This window comes from Bos taurus, chromosome 7 (assembly GCF_002263795.3).
Source record: "Bos taurus isolate L1 Dominette 01449 registration number 42190680 breed Hereford chromosome 7, ARS-UCD2.0, whole genome shotgun sequence".
Classification (NCBI taxonomy): Eukaryota; Metazoa; Chordata; class Mammalia; order Artiodactyla; family Bovidae; genus Bos; species Bos taurus.
The window spans coordinates 11,841,214-11,867,337 of NC_037334.1; the positions used below are offsets into that span (position 1 = coordinate 11,841,214).

General features: G+C 53.2%; 1 protein-coding gene across 3 annotated transcripts; it reads right to left on the reverse strand.

Annotated features, from left to right (window-relative positions):
- Window positions 1–700: 700 nt before the first annotated feature.
- Window positions 701–25,316, reverse strand: ZSWIM4 (zinc finger SWIM-type containing 4). 3 transcript variants are annotated; one of them, XM_005208639.5, is made up of 14 exons: window positions 23,291–25,296; window positions 20,878–21,079; window positions 18,867–19,223; window positions 17,394–17,542; window positions 17,160–17,310; window positions 15,834–16,001; window positions 14,701–15,051; window positions 13,259–13,396; window positions 12,672–12,926; window positions 11,851–11,986; window positions 7,201–7,355; window positions 5,161–5,324; window positions 3,181–3,262; window positions 701–2,751 (listed from the first exon to the last, which is right to left on the reverse strand). In XM_005208639.5, the coding sequence occupies exons 1-14, from the start codon at window positions 23,441–23,443 to the stop codon at window positions 1,892–1,894; spliced, it is 3,321 nt and encodes a 1,106-aa protein (XP_005208696.1). In that variant the 5' UTR covers window positions 23,444–25,296; the 3' UTR covers window positions 701–1,891. The 3 variants fall into 3 exon arrangements, with proteins under 3 accessions (XP_005208696.1, XP_059744528.1, XP_002688800.2); XM_059888545.1 differs by having other exon boundaries at window positions 20,878–23,215; window positions 23,291–23,377; XM_002688754.7 differs by lacking the exon at window positions 14,701–15,051 and having other exon boundaries at window positions 23,291–25,316.
- Between the last annotated feature and the right edge of the window lie 808 nt (window positions 25,317–26,124).

Genomic DNA, 26,124 nt, shown 5'->3' on the forward strand with positions numbered 1-26,124 from the left:
ACCCTCCCACCCCTGCCACGTGCTTCAGTTCAGTTCAGTCGCTCAGTCGTGTCTGCAAATCACCCCAATAGCGAGGCTTCCCAGGTGGTAAAAAATCCACCTGCCAATGCAGGAGACTTGGGTTCGATCCTAGTTGAGGAAAGTCCTCTAGAGTAAGAATTGGCAACCCAATCCAGTATTCTTGCCAGGAAATCCCATGGACAGAGGAGCCCTGACGGCTAGTCCATGGGGTCGCAGAGTCAGACAGGACTGAGCAACCGAGAACGCACACAGGGAACTTCAATAGTGAGTGTCTGGAGCCAGGGCACCCTCTAGTGGCCACTCCCATCACTGCATGGACCAAGCAGCTTGGGGTGAGCAGTGTCCCCAGCCCAGCAAGGAACTAAATCTAGAGCTATCACGTTCTAAAATTCCATGCCCTTTCCTTAAACTTTGGAGCCTCAGCTTTCTTCTCAGACAGGTGTCGTAACAGATGACAGGTGTAAAGCACAGATATAAACACTAGGCTTGCTCACAGTGAGCTCTCCATCCTGTCCACTGTCATCCATACTCTTCCCACTGGATGTAACCAACAGTGGCTCCCATTGCACCCGTCGCTTGAAACTATTCCCAGAGAAGAGGCTGGAGATTTTCTACGGGGGGGAAAGGGGGCCCTGGCAGGGGCCACACTGGGGGAGGAGAACACACTTTAGTCTCAAACTAAAATTTAAAAGAACAAGCTGTGTTCAATCTTAAAAAAAAAAAAAAAGTAAATACAATATGTGGCTCAATAAATAGAAAAAAAAGTTACAAAATTCGGTGATCTTTGTCCTTAATTACAAGAGGAGAAAAGACAGAGGTGGATGATTGGGAGCGGGACTCTTTCTTCTTCTCCCTAGGCCAAGGTGGGGAGAGGGAGGCCAGAGAGACAACAGCTGGGAATGCAAATAGAAAGGCTAGATGGAAATATGGGAAGAGGGAATAAGATGAAGGACAGAGCCGGGAGGCAGAGGAGGAGAAAAGGAGAGACACACAGCCAGCCAAAAAATGCGAAGATGTTAGCTCCTTTCCTTTCTAGATTGGGGGGTTTGGGGGGGTCTCTGGCTTGCCTGGGCTTGTCTCCCCCCACACCAGGTTCGGAGGACAGTGTGAGTCTGGCTCGGTTCCTGAGTTGTATGTCCAGTGACTAGTAGGTAGGGGGAGGGGCAATAATGACCCCCCCAGCCTGCCCTGGGACCCTGGCACCCAACGGAATCCTGGCAGGATGAGAGGGTGAGGTATGTGGCCGAGGCCTGAAGCCTCTTCAAATCCTTCAGTGGGGGTGAACCATTGATTCCCGTTTGGCAGCCTGGGGGGTGTAGGGGCTGCCCGTGGGGCCCCTGAGGCGGGGGTGGGGGTGAGGGGGTATTACAAAAGGAGTTTAGATGCCCTAACACAAGCCCTCCACCCACCCACAGTTGGGCACAGGGAGGGTCTGTCTGCTACTTTGACTTCGAAAACCAGTGTCTGGAGAGTCCTGCTTCCCAGCACTCCCCGCTGCCCCCTCAGCACCAGACAGAGAGCTTGACTATTGCTTCTGGGGTGCTCACAATGGGGTCATACCAGCTGCACAAGCACACACCCCCTTCCAGGCCTCTGGGTGCTGGTATGGCTTCTGATCCTCGCGTCTCGCACACTCGCTTGCACGCTCCTAGGCACGCACGTGGCAGGATGCCACCTCCTGCCTCCCACCTCCTTTTGGGCTTGGGGGGTGGGGGATGGCAGGCAAGACCACCCAGCTTCAGCCGGGCTCCTTCCCTGACTTAATACTGAAACGCCACACGGGCCTTCAGCGTCGAGGCCCCTGATGGAGAGCGGGTGCCACAGGGGCAGGGGCGAAGGGAGGATGCCCCCACCGTCTGCCTCTTGCCCCTCAGCCAAAACGCTCCCGCACCAGGAGCATGAGCTTCTTCTTGCCCTTGTAGGTCTGTTTGAGGTTCTCCAGAAACTGGGCGAACTGCAGGTGCCCATCGGGCGCCAGCAGGAAAGTCTCGCGAGCTTTGCCCAAGAACTCGATGAAGTCGCTGTAGTGACGCGGGCTGATGTGCGTCAGGCGCGAGTGGCTGGTGGTGATGTAGGCTGCCACAGCCGCGTCCAGCAGCTGGCAAAGCGGTGCCCGGTCGGCGCCCAGAGGCTTGGCAGCCCGGCGAGCCCCAAGGGGCCCCAGGCCGGGTGCCGAGAGGGTCCAGCGGCGCAGGATGTCGGAGAGCATGGGGGCGCAGTGGATGCTGCGGATGATAAGGGGGACGATGGCCGAGAGCTCGTGCCGGCCCAGGGAGTGGCTGAGCGAGCAGGCCCAGAGAACGTCATTGACTGCCGGGTGGCTGTCCTGGTTGAAGGCGATGCTGAGCTGCGCCAGGGCCAGCGTCGCCAGCTTGTAGGCCCGCAGTGGCAGGCCGCGGTGCTCCATGTAGCGCGCCACGGTGAAGAGGTGGGCGTGGCCCAGGCCGCCAGCGGCCGCATCCAGCACGATCTGGTAGGCCGCCTCGAAGGCCGCCTGGTTCTTCTCGCACAGGGTGAGGGCAGGCAGGGCGCAGTTCTGCGGGTCTTTCATGGCGCACTGCAAGGCCAGGGTGCGGGCGCAGGCCCAGAGCTCCTCCCGCCGGGCTGCATCCAGCTGCAGCCGCAACAGCGTGGCATGGGTGGTGCCTGTTACTGCCACGATGGTGGCCGCCTCCACCGGGGTGAATAAGGAGTACCAGTTCTGCATGATGTTCATCAGGGCTTGCGGGCCTGCGGGAAACGAGAGGGTGACACTGGCTGGGCACGGGGCAGGGATTCACCTGTGCATGGGTGTACCTATGTGTATAAGTTTACCCTGACCTAGAGTTCCCACCAGGCAAGAATAAAGCTGTATCCCCTCTACCTCCACTCTAGGCTTGATAGAAACTTTACTTTTCTAAGGGAGCAGAGGGCAGCTGGGCTGGGTAGGAACTGGGAAGGTGGGTGCTAAGCACTGGAAGGATTGTCCGTTCTCCAAGCCTCTTTAGCTTGGCCAGCCTCCAGGCTCAGCTGGACACACCCTGCCCTCCCCCATGCCCATCATTCCCTCCTGGCCCAGCCCAGACCATGGGCTGGGGTCCGGGAAGTGGCTCTGCTTCTCCCTCCTGCCTGCCTGGTTCTGCATGGAGGTGAGCCGTGAGTCCCCTTTGGGGCTCTCACCGATTTCTGTGGCACAGCTGACCAGCCAGCGCACCATCTCCCTCCGACGCCAGGTCATGGTGTTCAGGGTCATCCGCATCACCTGCAGCCGGGACACAGGGAGAGAAGGGGGTCACCCAAGGGAGGCCTACGGAAGGGGGCGGAAGACTCTGAGGGACCCCAGGAAACTCAGAAGCTAAGGACTGAATCAAAGCCGTACAGTGTGGGCAAGGGGTTTCACCTGTCTGGACCTCAGCTTCCTCATCTGTAAAATGGAGATAAAAATAGTATCTACCTCACCCAGTTGTGAGAATCAAGCGAGAGTGTGCAGTAAGTAAGGCTTTTTGTACAGTGCCTACCGCTTTAATGTGCCCAGCCATTACTGTTGGTGTTATTCTAAGGTCCCATGGATTCTATCTGGGACAACTAACCAACCTGTCACTTTTCTCTGGAAAGTTCTGTGCTTCCTGTCAGATTTCCTCCTGAGGCCCCACACAAGCACCTGCCATTACAGGTCCCACCCCCAATAAGCACCATCCTTGCTGGCCTTTCTCCTGAGGCTCCAACCCCAGGTCCTACCTAGAAGCTCCTAAATAGTGGGGTCACCACCCTACAGCACCACCCTTGGGGACTTCCCTGATGGTCCCCAAGACTCCATGCTCCCAGTGCACGGGGCCCAGGTTCGATTCCTGGTCAGGGAACTAGATCCCACATGCTTTAATTAAAAAAAAAAAAATCCTGCATGCTGCAACTAAAGGTCCTGCATGGAGCAACAAAGATCGAAGATCCTGTGTGCTATGACTAGGACCTGACACAGCCAAAAAACCCCCCAAAGCACCGCCTTTATCCCAACCCCCGTATTCCCCCACAATAGCTCCGCCCTCTTCATGGCGTTGTTCAGAGGCCAATTCTGCCACTTGTGTGCCCTTTGCTGGCCAGTTCTACACTGGGAAGATGTCACCTGAATCTGTACCTTATTCTCTAATTTTACTTTTGCCACTGAGACCCTGCCCCCATGAGCCCCATACCTGTCTATGCCCTCAAGCTGCGCCCATGCCTCTGCCCTGCCCTTACAGCACTGTCCCTCGTCCGGGTCCCTGAGGAGGACCTGGACACTCACCTGCAGGTCTTCTACCTCCACGACTTTCAACCACAGACCCCATCCCCAGAGGTGGCTCTTCACTCACAGGACCCTCCCTAAGCCCCGCCCCTCAGTAGAGACGCCTCCTTCTCACGGCAGTCTCCTGCAGGCCCTTTCCCCAAGAAAGCTCCTAGTAGGCAGGCTCTGGATAAGGCAATGGCACCCCACTCCAGTACTCTTGCCTGGAAAATCCCATGGACGGAGGAGCCTGGTAGGCCGCAGTCCATGGGGTCGCACAGAGTCGGACACGACTGAGCGACTTCACTTTCACTTTTCACTTTCATGCATTGGAGGAGGAAATGGCAACCCACTCCAGTGTTCTTGCCTGGAGAATCCCAGGGACGGCGGAGCCTGGTGGGCTGCCGTCTATGGGGTCGCACAGAGTCGGACACGACTGAAGCGACTTAGCAGCAGCAGCAGCAGCAGCAGGCAGGCTCTTCAGTTTCAGCCCCGCCCACTCATGGTCCTTATGGCACATCAACCCCAGGCCAACACACGCAGGTTCTGCTCCCTCTTGTGGCCACCTGCATGCTCCGTGATCCCCTTCCGTGTCCTCAGCCACACCTCCAGAAGTAGATTCTCACCTTCAGGTTCTGCAACTGAGTCACTCATTCATAGGTCCCACCCTCACTGGTGACTTCAGGCCCTCTCTCTCAGGACTCCTCTCCCTGACCTTGTTCCTCTGTAGCCCCGCCCAGAGATGCCATTCACATCCAGGCCCCGCCCCTAAAGGATGCGAGGTTTACCCTTAGGTCCCTCCTCCAGAAAGACCTTGAACTCAGGCCCCGCCCCCAAATGGGCCCTTGCCCCACCCTCATGCCCACCCGGCCTGCCCTCATGCTCGCTCCCGTGGCTCGCACCTGAAGGCCCAGCTCCAGCGCAATGCCCAGCAGCGTGGTGTCCGGTGGGGCGCTGGCCGGGGTGGCAGTCTTGCAGGCATCCTGAGCCAGCTTGAAAAGCAAGGCTGGAGAGTGGATGTTCTGCTGGATGGAGCCCAGTACTGCGTGCAGCCACTTGGGGTCTCCTAGAGTTGGGGGAGGGACAGAGGATATCACGGGCATACCCTGCACCAGCTGGATGCTGCCGGACCTGCTCACACAGTTTCTTCCACACATGTGCAAATGTGTGAATGTGGATGGTGATCACCTGGCGATGGTTCCATGAAGACCTAGACCACTCTTGGCACTCCCCTTTATCTCTCCTCTGCCCCTTTCCTTTCTGTGGGAGGAAGCCACTGGACCCCTGTCAAGGGCACCAATTCTGGACCCAGCAGATGCCAGATGCCAGGGTTCAAATCACACAAGCTGTGTGATCTTGAGCAAGTCACTTCACCTCTCCGTGCCTTGGCTGCCCCATTTGTACAATGGATAATACTAATGCCACGGTACATGTCACACAGGGCTGCGGTGAGCCCATACTTGTAAAGGCCTTAATATGGCAAGACCTATATATGTGAGTGGCTTCCAGGTGGCTCAGTGGTAAAGAATCCACACGCCCATGCTGGAGCTGCAGGGGACATGGGTTCAATCCATGGGTCAGGAAAATCCCTTGGAGGAGGAAATGGCAACCCACTCCAGTATTGTTGCTGGGATAATCCCATGGACAGAGGAGCCTGGCGAGGTAGTCCATGAGGTCACAAAGAGCCTGACATGATTGATCCACTGAGCATGCAAACACATGCACATATGTGAACTTTTATTACTGTTATTATTGTTCACCTAGATCCTAGAATTCTGTTACTCAGCTCCAGCCACACCAGCTTCCTCTCTGCTTCTTAAATATAACCAGGCACTCTGTGCTGGCTGTTCCTTCTGCCTGGAATACTCTTCCCATATGCTGGGAACTGAACTGTGCCTCCCAAAATTCATACACTGAAGCCCTAACTCTCTAGAGTGACTGTCTTTAGAGGCAGACCTTTGGGAGGTAATTTGGTTTAGATGAAGTCATGAGGCTAGTGCCCCAGGATGAGATCAGAGTCCTTATATGGACAGGGGGAAACCAGAGATCTCTGTTTCTCTGTCATGTGAGGAGACGGTGAGAAGGCAGTCGTCTGTAAGCCAGGAAGAGAGCCCGCACCAGGAGCTGACTGTCCTGGCTCCCGGATCTTGAACTTCCAGCCTCCAGAACTGTAAGAAAATAACTTTCTGTTGTTTAAACCACCGCATCGATGGTAGTTTGTTACGGCAGCTGAGCTAAGACACCAGATACTGGCATTACTCCACCTTTGCCTTCATGTTGTGGCTTAAATGTCAACTTGCTGTATGCCCCTTCATAGCACTTATTACCTCTCACTGCATAACTATCTTCTTTCCCTTATTTATTGTCCGTCTGCCCTCCCTAGGAATAACACCACAGAGCATGGGATTTGGGACAGTTTTGTTTGCTACTGGGGCTCAGCATCTGGGACTGTGCCTGGTATATACAGAAAGTGCTCAAGAAGGGACTTCCCTGGTGGTCCAGTGATTAAGAATCCACACTTCCTCTGCAGGGGGTGTGGGTTTGACCCCTGGTCGGGGAACTAAGATCCCGCAGGTCAAAAGAAAAAAAGAATGTGCTCAAGGAAAACTGCATAGGTGCACGCTAAGTTGCTTTCAACTCTTTGTAACCCCATGGACTGTAGCTCCCCAGGCTGCTCTGTCTGTGGGATTCTCCAGGCAAGAATACTAGAGTGGGTTGCCATGCTCTCCTCCAGGGGATCTTCCCGACCCAAGGGTAGAACCCACATCTCTTATGTCTCTTGCATTGGCAGACAGGTTCTTTATCACTAGCACCATCTGGGAAGCCCCAAGGAAAACTGTGGGATAAGTAAAAGTAAATGGGGGGAATGGAATGAGGGTAAGGAGGGAGAGGAGTAATGTAAAGGGCAGGGGGATGGGGCGGGGGGCAGCCACGGTCCTCACCCTTGGCAGCAGTCAGCATGGCAGAGGCCAGCTCACACTGGCGGGTCTCCAGGTGGCCGAGGATGAACCAGCGGGGGAAGCGGTTGCTCATGATGGAGTCCAGCGGGTTGCTGGGAGGTTCTCCAGCTGGAAACGCTGTCTCCAGGACGGGCAGCCTGGGGTGAGAAGAGAAGCAAGCCTGCTGTGAGACAAGCCTAGACTCTCCATCCTCTCTAGGAGATGCCTCCTACCTCAGCCAGAACCTACCTTCCAGAGTCAGCAAAGCCCTGGGCACCCAGGAAGATGGAAGATGTGTGTTGAAGATGTTTACTGCATGTATAAAATACATGGGGCTTCCTAGGTGGGGCTAGTGATAAAGAACCTGCCTGCCAATGCAGGAGACATGAGACCCGGGTTCAATCCCTGGGTCGGGAAGATCCCTTGGAGGAAGGCATGGCAACCCACTCCAGTATTCTTGCCTGGAGAATCCCATGGACAGAGGAGCCTGGCGGGCTATAGTCCATAGGGCTGCATAGAGATGGACATGACTGAAGCAACTCAGCATGCACGCATGCATAAAATACATACAGTATAGCACAGGGAACTCTACTCAGTACTCTGCAATGACCTATATGGGGAAAGAATCTCAAAAAGAGTGGGTATATGTATATGTGGGCCTTCCCAGGTGGCACCAGTGGTAAAGAACCTGCTTGTTAATGTGGGAGACAGAAGAGATGTGGGTTCAATCACTGGGTCGGGAAGATCCCCTGGAGGGGGGCATGGCCACCCACTCCAGTACTCTTGCCTGGGAAATCCCATGCACAGAGGAGCCTGGTGGGCTGCAGTCCATGGGGTCACAGAGTCAGACACGACTGAAGCGACTTAACACACAGGCACAGAGGGATGCTGCTGTTGCTGCTGAGTCCCTTCAGTTATCTTCACCTCTTTGCAACCCCAATGACTGTAGCCTGCCAGGCTCCTCTGGTCTGTAGGATTCTCCAGGCAGGAATACTGGAGTGGCTTGCCATGCTCTCCTCCAGGGGATCTTCCCGACCCAGGGATCGAAACATGTCTCTTATGTCTCCTGCATTGGCAGGCGGGTCTTCACCACTAGTGGCACCAGGGAAGCCCCACACATAGGTATATGTATAATTAATCCACTTTGGTGTACACCTGAAAGTAACACAACATTGTAAATCAACTATACTGCAGTAAAAATTAAAAAGACAAAGATGTTCACTGCAGTTGAAACTGATCAGGGCCTTGTGGGAATCCCAGGCACAGAGGCCTTTCTGTCTGGCATTTCTTGAAGTAAGGACTCCAGTCTCCAGAACTTCCCTGCATTCCAATGGATGGACTCCAACAGTTGCTAATCAAGGGAGGAACAGCCAAGATACCACCTGAAGCAAGATTAAAGGGGCTGGAGAAACTCACCAAGATTAGAAGACCCGACCACCTGAGATGAAGGATCTGTGACCCCCTGCTCATATCCTGATCTAGTCAGAGACCATATTTTTGACCCACTGTTAAAACTCTCATCAGGGTTTCCCTGGTGGCGCAGTGGGTAAGAATCCACCTGCCAACGAAGGGGACACGGGTTCGATTTCTGGTCAAGGAAGATTCCACATGGTGTAGAGCAACTAAGCTCGCGTGCTTAGTTGCTCGTAACTACTGCGCCTGTGCTCTGGGGTCTGTGAGCTGCAACTACTCAGCTTTCGTGCCACCACTACTGAAGCCAGCTTGCCTAGAGCCTGTGCTCTACAACAAGACAAGCTGCTGCAACGAGAGGCCCACATATAGCAACTAGAGAAAAGCCCGTGCAGCAGTGAAGACCCAGCACAGCCAAAAATAAATCAATCAATAAAATGATTTAAAAAGTGTTTTCAGTGAGCTCTTTGCTGACATGCCCTACACATGGGCAAGTGCAACTTCCCCTCCCAACCCCTTCTACCCGTCTCTTGCATGTCACCATCTGCCATACAACATAGTTTACCTATAAATGTGCATCCTGTCACTCCCTCACTACAATGTCAGCTCCATGAGGGCAGGAATTTTTGACTGTTTGGGTCACCATTGCATCTCCAGCACCAGAACAATGCCTGTCATACAACAGGTAAACAACACGTGTTTCCTGAATGACTCAATGAGGGGCCCCCGTAAGATATTTTGATACTCAGCTCACTGTTTACATACATTTTGTGTTAAGAAAGTTCTACAAAGCTGTTAAATGTAATCAGAGCATGCAAAAGGAGTCAAGACTATTCTGGTTCCAAATATCTAAAATGACTTTGCTGGACTTCCCTGGTGGTCTAGTGGTTAATACTCCACCTGCCAATGCAGGAGACATGGGTTCAATCCCTGGCCTGTGAAGATCCCACATGCCCCACCAAGTAGCTAAGCCCACAGCTACCGAAGCCTGAGCACTAGAGAGCCCCTGCTCCGTGAAAAAGAAGTCACCACAGTTCGAAGTCTGAGCAGAGCCACGAAGAGTAGGCCCCACTCTCTGCAACTACAGAAAGCCTGCAGGCAGCAATGAACACCTAACACCGCCAAAAATAAATAAATAAAAATTTAAAGAATAAATAAATGACTTTGCTACATGACTTGGGACACAGCTTCAGCGTGTCTTTGTGTAAAATGGGTGTAAATATACTTATTTCGCTGGGGTGTTTATAAGATTATATGGGATAATGTGAGTCAGATTTAGATCAGAAGTTGGCACCTTTTCTTCTGCACTGGTTGGACAGCCAGTATTTTCAGCTTTGTAGGCCATTTAGTCTGTGTCACAACCATCATTGTTGTGTAAAAGCAGACACAGACAATACACAAGCGAGTGAGTGGTGCTCTGGGCCAATAAAACTTAATTTCTAGAAACTGAGATTTGAGTTTCACGTGTTTTTCATGTGTCACAGAATTTTTTTTTTTTTCTTCCCAACCATCTAAAAATATACAAACCATTCTTATCTCAGGGGCTGCACAAAAGCAGGCAGCTGGCCAAAGTTGGCCCGTGGGTTGTAATTTGCTAGCACTGGTTTAGGAAAAAAGTCCGACACATAAAAGAGTGTTCTCTAAATCATGGCTCTTAACAGATTATTCTTTTCAAATATTCCGGAAAATGCACCTCAAACTTTTTTTTTTTTTGCCAGGCCATGTGGCATGTGGGATCCTAGTTCCCCAAGCAGGGATTGAACCCGATCTCCCTGTATTGGAAGCAGAGTCTTAACCACTGGACAGCCAGGGAAGCTCTCAAATTGTTAATAGGTATCTCTGGAGGATACAGAGAAGGCAATGGCACCCCACTCCAGTACTCTTGCCTGGAAAATCCCATGGACGGAGGAGCCTGGTAGGCTGCAGTCCATGGGTTTGCTAAGAGTCGGACACGACTGAGCGACTTCACTTTTACTTTTCACTTTCCTGCATTGGAGAAGGCAATGGCAACCCACTCCAGTGTTCTTGCCTGGAGAATCCCAGGGACGGGGGAGCCTGGTGGGCTGCTGTCTATGGGGTCGCACAGAGTGGGACACGACTGAAGTGACTTAGCAGCAGCAGCAGCTGGATGATAGGATCAGAGGGTGGGAGGTGGATTTCACTTAATTGGTTGGGCATGGTTTACTATGGACGGGGCCTTTTACTATTCTGATTCTGTGATCTGCTGGTGCCCATGGGAAATGGTAACCTGGTCATTCACTGCAACATCTAAATGTCTATCAGTTTCACACTGGGTTTTTCATGGTACCACCCTACAGTGGTTCACCTGTTATGTGACAGGATAGAGCCTTTAAGATGCAAAAGTTCAGTGAAAACAAGGTGCAAAGAATAGGTACAGGAGACTTCTTTGGTGGTCCAGTGGCTAAGACTTTGTGCTCCCAATGCAGGGGGCCTGGGTTCCATCCCTAGTCAGGGAACTAGATCCCACATGCCACAGCTAAAAGATCCTGCGTGTCGCAATTAAGGATTCCTCGTGCCTCAACTAAAGAAACTGAGTATGGCAACTAAGATTGCGTGCAGCTAAATAAATAAATATTTAAAAAGATTTACCATCATAAGAAACCATTAGGTTATTAAAAAAAAAAAAGAATAGGTACCAGAGGTATGGGGCTTCCCTGGTGGCTCAGTGGTAAAGAATCTGCCTGCCAGTGCATGAGACTGAGGTTTGATCCCTGGGTCAGGAGGATCCCCTGGAGAAGGAAATGGCAACCCACTCCAGTATTCTTGCCTGGGAAATCCCATGGACAGAGGAGCCTGGTAGGCTACAGTTCATGGGGTCACAAAAAGAGTCAGACGTGACTTAGCGACTAAACAACAACAGGATGTATCATGGGTGTAAAGGAGAACCAAGTTTTAATTTTCAGATTACGAGTTTGCAGAAATCCGGACTCTTGTAGTGTAGGTATGAAAGTGGTAACACTGCTTGCCTCCAGAGCTTTAGGTAGGTTGGGGTAAACCTAGAAAAGGACTCTGAATTCTGTGTCATGTGGAGATTTCTCAAATTCAAAATAATATGACATATTTATGTTTAGTCAGCAAGAGCACCGAGCGGCCTGGAATGCCAGCATCAAGGAGACTGCAGGAACTAAGTTGCGAGAGCAGGCGGAAGGATGGGGCTCCCAGTAGCCTCCCATCCCCTAATCCTTCCCGCCCCGGGGGGAGTCCCCCGCTGCATTTTCTCACCTCATGGCTCGCAGTGCGAGGCGGTAGGCCAGGTCTGGGTCGTGAGGCAGCAGTGCGGTAAACAGGTAGCGGGCACAGGTGTGCATGGGTACGCTCTCCCGGAACAGCACTTCTCCGAAGCCACTGAAAGGACCCCCTGCGGGGGCAACCCAAGCTCAACCCCCAGGTATGGGTGTGTATCGCCTCTCCCCAGGGGTCCCCACATTCCAGTGGGGTATGGGCCGCCCCAAGATAGAGTGGTTGGGGCTAGAGAGGTCCCAGGGGTGGGGAAGCAGGGCTGAAACTAAGACACGTACTGGAAAATCCAAAAGAAAGAGACCCTTGGGACCTCTGGGTAGGGGTAGGACTCAAACGCAGGCTGTTGCCAGAGAGAAGGCAGGGCTGCACTTGTTCTGGGGGCGCGGCCAAACCAGCTTCCCTAAGTGGTAGGGACGGGGCCTCACAAGGATAGGGTTGAGAGGGGGGAGGCCTCATCAATAGCAGCCGTTATTGGCTGGCAGGCTTTCTGGGGGCGGGGCCAAAATTTGGACCTCCCCTTTAGGGAACTGCCAAGGTATGTAATGATGGGATGGTTATCACTGACTCAGTGGACATGAGTTTGAGCAAACTCAGGGAGATAGTGAAGAACCAGGAAGCCTGGCATGCTGCAGTTATGAGGTCACAAAGAGTAGGACACGACTTTGCGACTGACCAATAAGGTATGTAAGACAATAAGTACCGGAAGGTAGAGGCTGGGTCTCCCAACCCAGCAGCAACCAGACCACTGCAGTGGACTCGACCCTACGTTTCAGGAACAACCCGGCTTAGAAGTGTGGCCTTACCTTCCAGCAGCTGTCCTGCCTGCTTGCGCAGCACCTGCACCAACCGCTCGTCCAGCTCCACTTCCTCCAGCAGGGCCAGCAGCTGCTCCTCATTGCGTACCACCTTGTCCTGGGCATACAGCCCCTCGGGCAGGGCCCGCTGCTGTCCCAGGCCCAGCAGGGCCACCTCTAGCGCCATTGCCAAATAGGACTCCCCAGGGCTCCCCGGCACGGGGACGTGCTGGTAGGCCACCTTCCGCTTCTCAGGGCCCGAGTCTGTGGGAGAAGGGCACCAAGGCTACCGGGGAGGAACCCATTTTCCTGGGACTCCAGTGGTCCCTGACCTTAAACATGGATACTGTAGGGGTGGGGGAGATTTATGGAGAGCCAGCTGTTTCTGCACACACCAGGAGGTAGCGCCCACCTTCCAACAGCAGGTAGGCCTATAGTGGCCTCACTTTCAGAAGCTAAGCCTCTTGGCACCTGGTACTGGCCAAAGGGCAGGCCAAGTGTAGGGGCGTGGCCAAGTAATAGGAATACTAGGCAAAGGAGTATGGCCAAGGGGTGGTGATTCTCCCACCTCCTCCAGGGGTCCCCAGTGTGGATACCTGGGTAAATGGCGAGGGTCTCCTCCTCTAGACGACAGGCCTCCAAGAGTGCCCTGCAGAGGCAGCCAATGGGGTCCAGGGGATGGCCCACCCATCCTTCCATGTTAGTGATGCAGGTGGAACCTTTCTGCAGTAGCTCTGAAGGTAGAAAAAAAGGCTCAAGGCCCACCCCTCTACCAACCCTCCAGGAGGGCCTCCTCTTCCCAAACCCCGAGCCCAGCCTCCAGATGCCCATCCAGCACCTTCATCTCTGCCCCCTTGAGCTCTGCAGTAGCTCTCACCTCCCTGGCCTCCTATCCCACACCCAGGCTCAGGCGTGGCTAAACTGGGTGCTTTTAAAACATCCAACCAGTCTCATTCCTCTCCATAGAACCCTTAATCCTTCTCACTTCTCTCAGGCTCAACCAGCTTTCAGCACTCTCAAGGACGGATCTGAACGCTTCCCCATGACTGTCACGCACCCACCCCATCTGGAAGCACATCCTCTCATCCTCTCACACAAGCTGAGCTCTCCCTTGCCTCTGGGCTCCAGACCACGCTGTTTCTTCTACCTGGAATATAGTTGCTCCCTCTCTTTTTCCTGGGAACCTCATGTACATCCTTAGGATCTAAGCTTAGCTCTCACCTCCTCTGGTCCTGGGGAAGGGTAGGAGCTTTCCCTATGCTTCCAGGCTAGTTTAGAGTTCTGCTCAGATACCAAAGCCCCCATCTTCCCTCATTAAACCCTGTGTTCCATTTCCTGGTAACTAACCTATCAACCCAGCCTCATCACCCAGAGTATGCAACTGGTGGCTCCCTCCTGCTCCCCATATCTAGTCTATAAACATGTTCTTTTTTGGGTCATACAACATGGAATACAATTTTGAATTTGTTGCCCATATTGGGGGAAAAAAAAACAAAACAGGAAATTACACATCAAAGAATCCAGATTTCTGACCTCTCTTGGAAAAATCTGATCTGGCATGCTGGGTCCATGTTCTTGAAAGGCAAGTGGATGGATGCATAGAAACTACATTTCCCAGACCCCTTTGTGTGAGGTGTGAAAGGTGGGAGAAAATGAGCCCATTACTCTTCTGCAGCAGCTGTGAGTAGGTGTGTGTGTGGCTGTCTGGGGCACAGATGTAAGATTTGCCAGCAGGTTCTGGGTTGTCCTCTTGGGAACTGCCCCCACCCCCCAGTGAGGGCTACAGCCAGCTGAACTCTCTGTGCTTCTGGAGTTCAAGTTTGTGAACCCAGGCAGTGGCTTCCCTGCCTTTCAATATGGCATCCCTTTCACTGGTTCTGTGAGCCCTCAATCCCCTGTATTAAAGTCCTTTCTGCTCAACACACCTTGAGTGGTCTGTTTTCCTGTTGTACCCACAGACCCTCCAGGTTGCCACAGCCCCCAGCAGTTGGCATTTGTGTCTTCAGCCCCAGGACACGATGATAAGATTGGTGCCCACCTTTTTTCTGCTGCTTGTAAATCTGTAGCTGATGTCGCTGCTGCAGCCGGAGGGTGTTGACTATGGCACTTGCCAGCCGCAGGGCCTGGCGGGGGTATCCATGGGCCCTCAGGGTGTCCACACGAGCACAGGTAGTGGGGAAGGGCTCGCCCAGCCAGAGCGGGCGGCCCTGGGGGTCGAAGGTTGGTTTGTCACTGCCCCCGTTGCCTGTGAGGTTGGGGCTGTAGGAGTCACTGGCCAGGATCCTCTGCAGATGGTCATCACTCCAATGCAGTGACCCAGCCTGCAGGGCGCGGCCAAACACGGTGTGGCGGGAACCTGCAGCCATCGCCATCACCTCCTCCTCTGGGCCTGTGGGAGAGGTGCCCAAATGTGGCTTCATGAGGGGGGCCCTAGCAGTTAGGCAATGGACAGTTCTATCCCACCAAATGCCAGCTTGGGCCTAGACTCTGGATACAGTGATGAGTGTGCCATCATTGCCCCCAATTTTTTCAGAAGACTTAAAGTTGTGTGTGTGTCAGGGGAGCTATCATAGTCCTTCATGAAAGTGAAAGTGTCCGACATGAAAAAGTCGTGTCTGATTCTTTGTGACCCCATGGACTATAGCCCGCCAGGCTCCTCTGTCCATGGAATTCTCCAGGCAGGAATACTGGAGTGGGTAGCCATTCCCTTCTCCAGGGGATCTTTCTGACTCAGGGATTGAACCTAGGTCTCTGCTTTGCGGTGGATTCTTTACTGTCTGAGCCACCACAAATGAACAACTGGGTCTGTCCATCTTTCTCCCTCCATACTCAATTTCTTCCTCTCTGCCTGTCTTTACTTGTCTTTCTCTTCTTAATACCTGTTTCCTTTTCTTTCTGTTTCCCCTTCCCCCCACCCGATTTCTGCCTCCATGGCCAGGAGGAGACTGAGTCAGCCCAGAACTACAGGTATCTTAAATATTTCACATCACTGTCCCTCAGGCTGCCTGCTGCCCCTGCCCTGGACACTCACTGTCTCCTGGCTAGGAGGCAGGTAAGGGCTCGTCCCCTCCGCCCTGCCTCCATTTTCCCCCAGAGCACCATGATGGGGAGACTAGGCCACAGGCAATAGGGATGGGTTGTTGCGGGGAATGGCAGGGACCCCTCTCCTACCTGGGATGAGGGCTGCAGTGGGCTGCAGGCTGGGCCCATCAAAAGAGTAATTGCCCTCCTCCAGTGGGCACACGTCCAGCTTGTCCCACTTGCTAAGCAGCTGGAGCCAGCTCGTCCGCTCCTCTGGTCTGCAGTGGGGACTCAAGATGACGCACACCCACAGGGCCCCTGGGGAGGGAGGGTAGCCAATGTGGGCATGGAGGAGGCTCAGCACTCATGCCAGCAGGGGCAGCACACACTTATGGAGTGCCTGCTGTGTGCTGGGCACTGCTTAACTCTCACCTTGGGCCTCTGAGGCTGCAATTCATCCTCTCTTCACTTTATGGCTCAGAGAGGTAAAGTCACTTGCTCAAAGTCACACAGCTGGGAAGACAGAAGTCAGGACTCAAACCCTGGCTACCAGACTCCTCTTGCAATTTTTTTTTTCTCTATACCACTTATCACTATCAATCACAGGGGTCAGCGAACTACCACCTGTGGAGAAAATAAAACCTGCCTTTTTTTTGTTGTTGTTTGGAAGCTGCACTGCATGTGGGATCTTAGTTCCCCAACCAGAGATCAAACCTGCACCCCTGCCTTGGAAGCACTGGACCACCAGGAAAGTCCCCCACCACCTGTTTTTGAATGGCCTTTGAGCTAAGAGTCATTTTTACATTTTTAAATGGTGGAGGGGGTGAAGAATAAATAAAAATATTTTGTGATTTGTGAAAATGATATGAAATTCAAATAAATAAATAGTGCCCATAAATACAGTTTATTGGAATGCTACCATGCCTACTTTGTTATGTGTTTGTGGTTGCTTTTTTGCTACAACAGATAAAATTGAATAGTTGGGACAAAACCCAAATAGCCTGAAAAGCCAAAACTATTAACTGTCTGGCCCTATGGAAAATGTGTGTTGACCCCTGGCCTAATGGGCTTGTGGGATTTTCTCCTCTCTGTCTGCCCTACTAGGTGTCAGGTCTCTGAGAAGAAGAAATCAAAGTCGCTCAGTCGTTCAGAGTCCGACTCTTTGTGACCTCATGGACTATACAGTCCACGGAATTCTCCAGGCCAGAATACTGGTGTGGGTAGCCTATTCTTTCTCTAGCGGATCTTGCAGACCCAGGAATCAGACCGGGGTCTCCTGCATTGCAGGCGGATTCTTTACCAACTGAGCTATCAGGGAAGCCCTGAGGGCAGGTATTTAATCTCTTTTGTTGCCTGTGGTAGCCCCAGCGCTCAGTACAGCCCTTGTATATTGGCGGTGCTACTGAATGAGGACGGATTCAAGGTGGTCGAGCCCAGGAGCTTGCCGTGCTTCCGCTTTTGGGGTCTGGGACTCACCCAGCTCGTCCCACAGCTGGCGGCACTTGTCCGTCATGCCAGCGCCCTGCTGCCGCCACAGGGCCAGGCGCGGGTCCTGCAGGAACTGCTCAGTCATGAGGATCAGCATGCGCGCCCCATTGGAGTCACGCATCCGCAGCATCTCTCGCACCTGTGCCAAGACCTGGTGGTGAGAAGGGGCGGGGCTCTGACTCCGGAGCCTAGCCCCGCCCCCCGTGCTTGCCCACGCAGCACCTTGCAGAACATGGAGCGCAGCTGCTGGCTGGCGCCGTAGTAGCCGCCATTGGACAGCAGCTGTTTCACCTGCTCCTGGATCTGCTCCTCGTCCAGGTGCCAGCAGTTGGCATCCTCGATGCCTGCGCCTGCTGTGGGGTCTGGGGCACCTGTGGGGAGGGAGGGAAAACAAGTGTGCGCTGGGGAAAGGAATATGTCAACCAGTCCTCCAAATCACCCAATCCATCCCCAAATTCCATCCATCCCACCTGAAAACCCACTCACCCACCTATCCATCCTCATCCTACCCAAAGCATCACCTACCCATCCATTCAAACCACTCACCGGTCTATCCACACCCCCATGTCATGCCATGCATCTTTCCATCCACACATCATAACCCTTAGCACACCTACCTACCGCATTAGTCCATCATCCACCCTACCCATAACTCCTATCTGTTCACTGATCTACACACCTATCCCATCAGTCCATCCATCCATCCATCCACCTACCTAACCCTATTTGTCTTTCCAACTCATCTGTACCAAACACTCAAAACACTACTGACCTATTCATCCACTGACCCACACAACCATGCTATCCATGCATCCAGTTACCCAAACTCTCCATCTATTTTTTCCCCACCAACCATCCATTCATTTGTATCTCTCCAAACACCCACCAATCCATTAGTCCATCCATCCATCCCATATCCTTGATCCATCCACTATGTCAGTCTATATATAACAACATTCATGCACCCATCAACTCACCCTCAATCCATGTACCCCTTGGTCCTTCCAATCTTCCACCAACCCCATCTGTCCACTACCTCAAATTCCGCAAGCAAAGCACATGCCATCCAACTCCACTGCCGAGTACCACCAACTCCCCATTCACCTACTGTCCCAGTAAATCACCCATCCACTCATTCCATTCATTTTCCCACACCATCAGTTCACCCCAACACTCCATCATGAACAATTTCTGGCCACCCATCACTACTCTCAAACATCCATTCATGCCTCCACCTGCTACTCATCCATCTATTCACTCTCCATCTTACTCCATCCTCCCACCATTATAGTTAAGCAACACTTGTAGCTCCAAACCACCCCAGAATTCATAACACCTCCGAGTGTATCTCCTAACCATATCCCACCTCTCATACCCACTAAGGTCCACACATACTCCTCCTGACCTCCACCCATCCATGATCCCAGGCCTGCTCCTGCGATCTTGGGACACCCCTACCCTGGGGCTGGATCTTCCCATTGGCTGATTTCTGACCATTCGTCTACCCAGGGCCAGATCAAATCCAGGTTCTGCCACTTCCTAGGTGTGTGACCTTGGCCTCAGGTGGTGGTGCTCCACCCTCATTCCTAGATCAAGGCTATCTTTGGATGCTGTGACACATGCCTGCCACATAGCAAGCAAGGTGGCTTTGAGCTGGGGCTTCACCTCTCCCATTAGACCTTGGGGCACCCTTACCATGCACCAGGTTGATCTCAGAGCCCAGGAGGAGGATCTCGTCTGCCAAGCGCTGGGCGGTGGGCAGCACCTCGGTGTGGTGGGCGCTGATGAGGTACTGCACAAACTTCTGCAGCTGGTCCCGGTTCATCTGGGAGAGTGTCTCAGAGATGGGCAGTCTCAACTCCACCTGGTGGGCGTGCCGAATGCGGTGCAGCGACAGGGCCACCACGTGGGCACAGTAGAAGAGATCGCGGTTGTCACAGCCGCAGGTCACAGATGTGATCTTGCAGCGGTCAAAGCTGATGGAGACGTGGTAAAGCCGCTCGGGCTCTCCGGGGCCCCCTGGCTCCCGGACGTTTCCACTCAGGTGGAACCCTAAGACCAAAACCAAGCTGTCACTGCTGCATCACCCCAGAGATGGGTTGTGCTTGACAACGACGCACAGCAAGACCAGGTGCAAATTCCAGCTGAGTAACTTAGCACTAGTAACCTAACCTTGCTGGGTCTCAGTGTCTGCATCTGTGAAATGGGAATATTAATGAATAAATGTGGAGGTAGCATCCTCCTCATGCGTTTGTAAAGAGGATGAAATGGGTTAATGTAGAACACTGTTTGCAGACAGTAAGTGCTAAATAAATGCTTGTTCTTATTCTAATTCTGAATAATATTACCATAAGCCCTTGAATCATTATGGATACTGCCCAGGCTCCAGGCACCCTGGAATTTCCTGGGAAGATACCAAAGAATCTTGGGGGCAAAGGGTTGAATCTTGGGGGCCAGCTAGGGGCCAGGTCACCCCATCAACCCCCTGCCCCTCCCTGGCCCCTGGGGAGCCCAGATGCCAGGCTCATCCGACTGGTTGGGCAGCTCAGGCTCCAGCCGGCCCTGTCTGTGTCATGCAGGGACACAGCAGCTTCCTCATACCAGTTGGAGGTGGCCGAGCCTGTGGCTGGCTGGGTCATGTCCAGGCAAGGGGGCCCCCAGGCTGACATGGTTCAGAGACGGTCATCTTGGCTGAGTCCCTGCCTCCAGCTGGGAGATGACGTGACCTGCCACCATGTGAAGTGTGGTATTCCAAGGCTCATCTGCCTTCTGGCTCAGTCTCCACTGGTTCCCATCTGAGCCCTGCTTCCTGAGGTCGAGATTCATCCTTCATCTCCAGCTACACTTCCACCCGCTCCCTTCACCTGGACCCTGCTGTCTGCGCTTTAAGAGCACTCCTTACTGATGATCCTCAGCTTTCACCCTTTGTTCAGTTGCTCAGTCGTGTCTGACTCTTTGCAATCCCATGGACAGCAGCACACCAGGCTTCCCTATCCTTCACCATCTCCCTGAGCTGGTGAACTTTCACCCCAGACCCCACCAAATCCTCGTTGCCTTAGGTCCAAGACCATCCCTAAACCTATGAACCCCACCTCCACCTGAATCTCTCTGCCTGAGGTCTAAGTCTGTCTCTCACCACTGGCTCTAAAACTGCGCCACTTCCCTGGTCCAGTGGTTACGAATCCTCCTTCCAGTCAGTGTATGGGACATGGGTTCGATCTCTGGTGTCGGGGAACTAAGATCCCACCTGCCTCGTGTGGGCAGCTAAGCTCGTGTGCCACAACCAGAGAGAAGTCCACACGCCCCAACAAAAGATAAATATTAAAAAAATAAACAAAAAAACTTTGCCTCCAACTCTTACCAAGGACCCTGCTGCCTGAAGTCTAGGATCATTCTTACCTCTGGCTCTAAACCCTGGGCCCAGAGGACTCCTGGGCCCCAGTGCCTGAGGTCTGGAACCTCCCCTCACTTCCGGTTTATAATCGCTCCTCAAAACCACTGCCTCCTCCCTGTCTCACACTTCTACCTTCACCCCCAACTAAGCTGACTCAAGTCGAGGCAGATCCCTGATCCTGAGCTCAGAATATTTTGTACAACCCTCTGTGGGCATCAAAGCCTGCCTTTTGGAATCTTCCAGCTCCCTGCTCCTCCACACATGCTCTGGACCCTTGGCCTCACTGGCAGGGCTGGAGGGACAGGCACTCACCTACTTGTAGCACACGATCTACGGCCCCACTCTGCAGCAGGTGCAGCCCACGGGTGAAGGGCACCCGGGCGTCGTGCTCGCCCTCTGGGGGCTGGTACCCCAGTGATGAGTACATACATATCTCCCGCTCGCTGCGTGGAAATGACCAGAACACAATGCGCTTCTGGACTGGCTCCGGCACACGGGAGAACCGCTCCTCAACCTGTGGAAAGAGCTGCTGTGTTAGAGACCCGGGTGCTGGAACCCTGACTTTGCTGCTTACAAGTACCATGACCCTGGGGACTTCCTCCGCAGCCCAGTGGCTGGGAATCTGCCTTCCAGTGCAGGGGATGTGGGTTCAAGCCCTGGTCCAGGAACTAGGACCCCACACGCTGTGGGGCAACTAAACCCACCCACCACAACAAAAGATGCCACAGTGAAGATCCTACCTGCCACAGCTAAGACCTACCAAAATAACCAAATAAAACAAGTAGCATGACCTTGGACAAGTCACTTTGCCTCTTTGAGCTTCAGTTTTTCTCAAGTGTAAGAAGAAGATGTTAAGAGCACCCGCCTTTTGGGTGTCATGAGTATTACATATGCATTAATATGTATAGCACTTATAATAACACCTGGCCCATTGTTAGTATTCTAGAACTTTCTGTCACTTCCCTCTTGAATGTCAGGTCCCAGGATCCTAATGGAAGGTAGTCTCACCCCTCAGGCTTGTGGGGTTGGGGTGGGGCAGGAGGAAAGAAGACAAAAGTGATCAGAAGACGAGTGATCGGGCCTACACAGTCTTAGCCCACATTGTGCTAAATGTTTTATGTATATTAAATACCCTTAATTCTACCAGCAACAATCCAATATTTTGGCAGCCTGGGGATTCTAAACTCAGAAATAAGGTGAATTCATTTGTTCAGGATCCCACAGCTGATGAGCTCCAGGTTCCAAGACAGGCTCTCTGTTCCAGCTTCTAAGGGTCCCCAGGAAGGGACGAACGTCCTGCCCACCCCTGGGGGCTCTGGGCAATGAACTGAGCTGGTTGAGCCTACATTCCAGTCCAGGCTTGCTACTCACTGGCTGGGTGTCCTTGGGCAAGTTTCTCAACCTCTCTGTGCCCTTGTTTCTTCAAAGTAAGGAGACCAACTTCCAAAGAGCTGCTTCTGCGTGGTAAGACCTTTACTAGGGCCAGACCTGCCTGAGGCAGGTACATGGGAGCCTTGGAGAAGGTTTTAAGATTGTCCTGGGGGTCTCACACACAGTAAAGGAGCAGGAACCCTTCAGAGTCCCCAGTCCTGGATTTCAAAGGGAAGTGGGAGGACCAGTGATTCGCCCAGGGCCTCGGGGACAGTTGGCAGATGACTAAGGAGGGATTTTCCAGGCCATGAATCAGAGCCCGCCCCATCCACACTTGGCCCAGACCCATTGGTCGAGGCAGACTCCCTAATTCTTTTGAGGCCAGGGAGCAAAGAAAGCCACCCAAAGCCAAAGAGAGGACAGAGCCTGTCAGGGCTGAGGAAGGCTTGGTCAGGTCCTAGCCACAACTCCACTGAGGCTGGGAAAGTTGACTCTAATAGCTTCCGCCCTGGGGCCATCCTGGCAGGGCCCCCAGAAACCATAGGGGCAGGGTTCCAGGTGCACCTGTCCAGGTAGCAAGACCCTGGCCCCGCACTTGCTGCCAAACTCTGGAAAGACTGGGATGGTTGAGGGTGTGGGGTGGGGAAAAGGGGAGGGTAGGCATGAGGTAATGGGGAGGGAGGACTCTGACAATGGAGTAATCTTTGCAGCCAGTCAGGAGGGGCAGCCCCAGGTGGGAGGTGGTCCCAGAATGACAGGGGGTTGTGTATTAGGGCCTGAGTGAAGGATTCCCAAGAGAAGATGTCCCCATGGGATAAGTGGGTTGTGGAGGCTGGAGGCAGGGATCGGAGACAGAAAGGCGTGTCTTGGGCCTGGGATCTATATATATGGGAGAGTCCTCTAAAGGGGTGTAGGTCAGAAATGTTGGGTCTCTAGGTCCTGAGATCTGCTCTGTTCCCAAGTTGGGGCGGTCGTAAGAGGAGGAGAGAGGACTGAGGATTGAATGGGGTGCCCTAACTGGGGATGAGGATAAGGTGGGACAAGAGAGGTATGCGGTGTCCTAAGAGGACCACGGGTCAGGAGGAGAAAATGGGTCCCGAGTTGGATCTGGGGCACTCAGGTATTCCTGGGTCTTGTGGGCTGAAGAGCAGAGTTGTCCCAGGAAGGGATGGGGGTGGAAGGAGTGAAATGGGAGGATGAGGGGATGTCTTGGGTAGAATTAAGGATTTTGGAGATCTCTGGAGGTGTCTTCGATGGGGACAGGTCCGGAGGCTGGGGTCTGGGCAGGGAGAGGAAAAGATACGTCTAGGAAGAGGCTAGGAGTGGGTTCCTCCCCACCCCGCCTCTCGCTCACCTGCTCAAAGGCCCAGTTCTCGGCTACTCGCTTGGCGCTGAGGTCCAGCAGAGCTTCGGGCCGGCCCCGGCCGCGCACGGCCCCGGCCCCGGCGTTGCGCTCCTCCGGTCCTGCCGGGCAGCCCCGGCTCCGCTTGGCCGCGGGGGGGTCCATCCGGCCCGGCCGGAGCCGGGGCCGGGGCGGGGCCTGTTGAGGGGGTTCTGCCCGAAGCCCGCTCCCCCTCGCCGGCTCCCACGACTCCTGCCCACCTTCCTGACCTTGGTCTGTGCTCGGTCGCCCCGGGACTCGCGCCGCACCCACCCCTGGGCCACCACGGTGATGCGGCCCCTTTAAGACGCTTCACAACAATGAAGCTGCCTCGGCCGCCGCTTTATCCTACACCGTTGTCCCGCCCCCGCCGCCCATCCCTATTGGCCCCCCCTTCGGCCTCCGAGGCCCTCCTCCGCCGTTGGCTGCACCACCAGATCCGTATCCAAGTCGACGCTGTTCATTCGTTACGTGCACTGCCCGTCTTTTCGGGACTACTCAATCAGGACGCTCAGCGAGCTGGGCTGTCAATCACGAAGAGCCGAAGACCAATCACAGTGGGAGGAGACCCCGCAGCGCCGGCCTTAAGCGGAGTTTCGGGGCGGGTCTTGGGTTCATTCACAACATTCCTCCCCCGCCCCCCTCGGGCTGGACAGCGCTCCCAGGGCTGCTGGGGCTGTGCCCACACACAGCTTTGTTTACTGAGGGTCGCTTCCGGGCGCCGCGAGGGGACAATCAACACTGCTCGGCCCGGGAGCGAGACAGAGCGGCGGGATCCCCGGGCAACCTCTCAGCCCATCCTCCCTCTGGGCTGTGTGGCGTGAGAAACAGCCTCTCTGGGCTCCAGGTCAAGTTTTGATGCTTTGCGGAATGGAGGGATCACAGGTCGCTTGGTAGAGCTTATGGGGGCTGCAGGCACCCTCTCTAGAAATAGAGCCAAATTCAAATCCATCCTTGAGCCCCAAGATAAGTACCCCCAATCCATTCTATGCCTCATATATTGTTGTTGTCTTTTAGTTACTAAGTAGTGTCCGACTCTTTGTGACCCCATGGACTGTAGCCCGCCAGGCTCCTCTGTCCATGGGATTTCTCAGACAGGAATACTGGAGTGGGTTGTCATTTCCTTCTCCATATATTATGTTGAGTCATATGAAATTATTGATTTTCAATCATTTTTGATACACTAAATGACAGTCTCATAAAGTTCAATGTAATAGATGTTAAATCTGACCACTTCTGAATTATTTTTTCTGATTCAACTTATCTGGGCCACATCTCTGACCTTGAAGCTGTCGGTGGTGCTCATTGCAGTTCCCCAGCCCAACCCACACCCCCGGCTTCTGCCCACCGTGGCCCCTGCCAGCTCCATGTCCTCAGAGAACCCTGCATTTCCCCTTTGCCACACTTCTCTCCGTCAGCATTACGTTTCTTTATCATTTCAGCAGTTGTTCACCTTCTGTCTCTCCCTGCTCCATGGCGAGCTCCAAGAGGCAGTAGTTTGTCCAGCTGATGCACTGCTTTAAGGCCAGCACCTGAACACCTCAGGACATACAGCAGTGGCTCAATCTATATATAACTTGTTGACTAAACCAACTCATGCCTGTTCCCATTCCACTGAAATGATGTACAGAGCAGGAAAAACTCAAGCTGGCTCTTAATTGGTCTAATGGCTGCCCCCTGCCCCTCCTCATATGGAAACTCTGGCTTTTTCCTTCCAGGAATTTCCAGTTTCACAGCTGCACGTTCTGGCCAGTCCCCAACCCACCATTCAGCAAACTCTCTCTGACCTGCACTGTCCAATATGGTCACCACTGGCCACAAGTGGGCTTTGGAGTCCTTGAAATGGGGTCAGCCTGAATTAGCCTGTGCTGTGGACTTACCTCGTGGCTCAGACAGTAAAGAATCTGCCTACAATGCAGGAGACATAGTTTTGATTGTTGGGTCAAGAAGATCCCCTGGAGAAGAGAATGGCTACTCACTCCAGTATTCTTGCCTGGAGAATCCCATGGGCAGAGGAGCCTGGTGGGCTACAGTCCATGGGGCTACAAAGAGTTGAACATGACCGAGTGACTAAGCATGTCAATGTAAGCACACTGGATTTCAGAGACTTAGTAAGAAAAAAGGCAAAATAACTTAAGAACTTTTTTATATTGATTACATGTTGAAATGATGCTATCTTAGATAAGTTTGTGTTAAGTAAAATACATTATTAAAATTAACTCCACCGGTTTCATTGTGTATTCATTTTATTCTATGGGGTCTCAGGGCATGTCAAGTTATGTATGCAACTTGCATGGTCGTTTCTATGGGACAGCACTCCATTGTAATTTCTGTGGGTCTTGAGAAACCACAGCTGACCACGATGACAACAAAAGAAACAATAATAATAATACTGTACTGATTGTTTATGGTGTACTGTAGCTGTTCAGACACATGATCAAGTTTAAGCTTTCTGACAGTGCTGCAAAATGGGGATGTTATCTCCATTGCTCAGATGGGGAAACTGAGGCTTAGAGGGGTGGTCTTTGCCTGCCTGGGAAGCCCTAGACTTAGTAAAGCGTGTCTTTCTTGCAAGGATTTGAGGCAGAGACAGATGTATGGGGAAGGGGTAATGGGTGAGGAGAGAAGCAGACAGAACTTCACCAAAACAAGTCTTTCAGCTGCTCCCCTGGCAAACAGGACCCACGGTCCGGCTGTTCCAAGCGGCTCCCTTCAGCATCTAGTATGTGGCTGGTCCTTCTGACGATGCTTCAGTGGGTGCCCCAAGATGCTGAACCAGAGAAGGCACTCCAAGCCCATGGAATAGG

Excerpts from the sequence above, each read along its gene's own strand:
- ZSWIM4 (XM_005208639.5), bottom strand. The coding sequence starts at position 23,443 with ATGGACCCCCCCGCGGCCAAGCGGAGCCGGGGCTGCCCGGCAGGACCG. Across the intron at positions 21,080-23,290 it reads AGAACTGGGCCTTTGAGCAG|GTTGAGGAGCGGTTCTCCCG; the intron begins GTGAGCGAGAGG and ends CTCTTTCCACAG. Across the intron at positions 19,224-20,877 it reads AGATCGTGTGCTACAAGTAG|GGTTCCACCTGAGTGGAAAC; the intron begins GTGAGTGCCTGT and ends TTTTGGTCTTAG.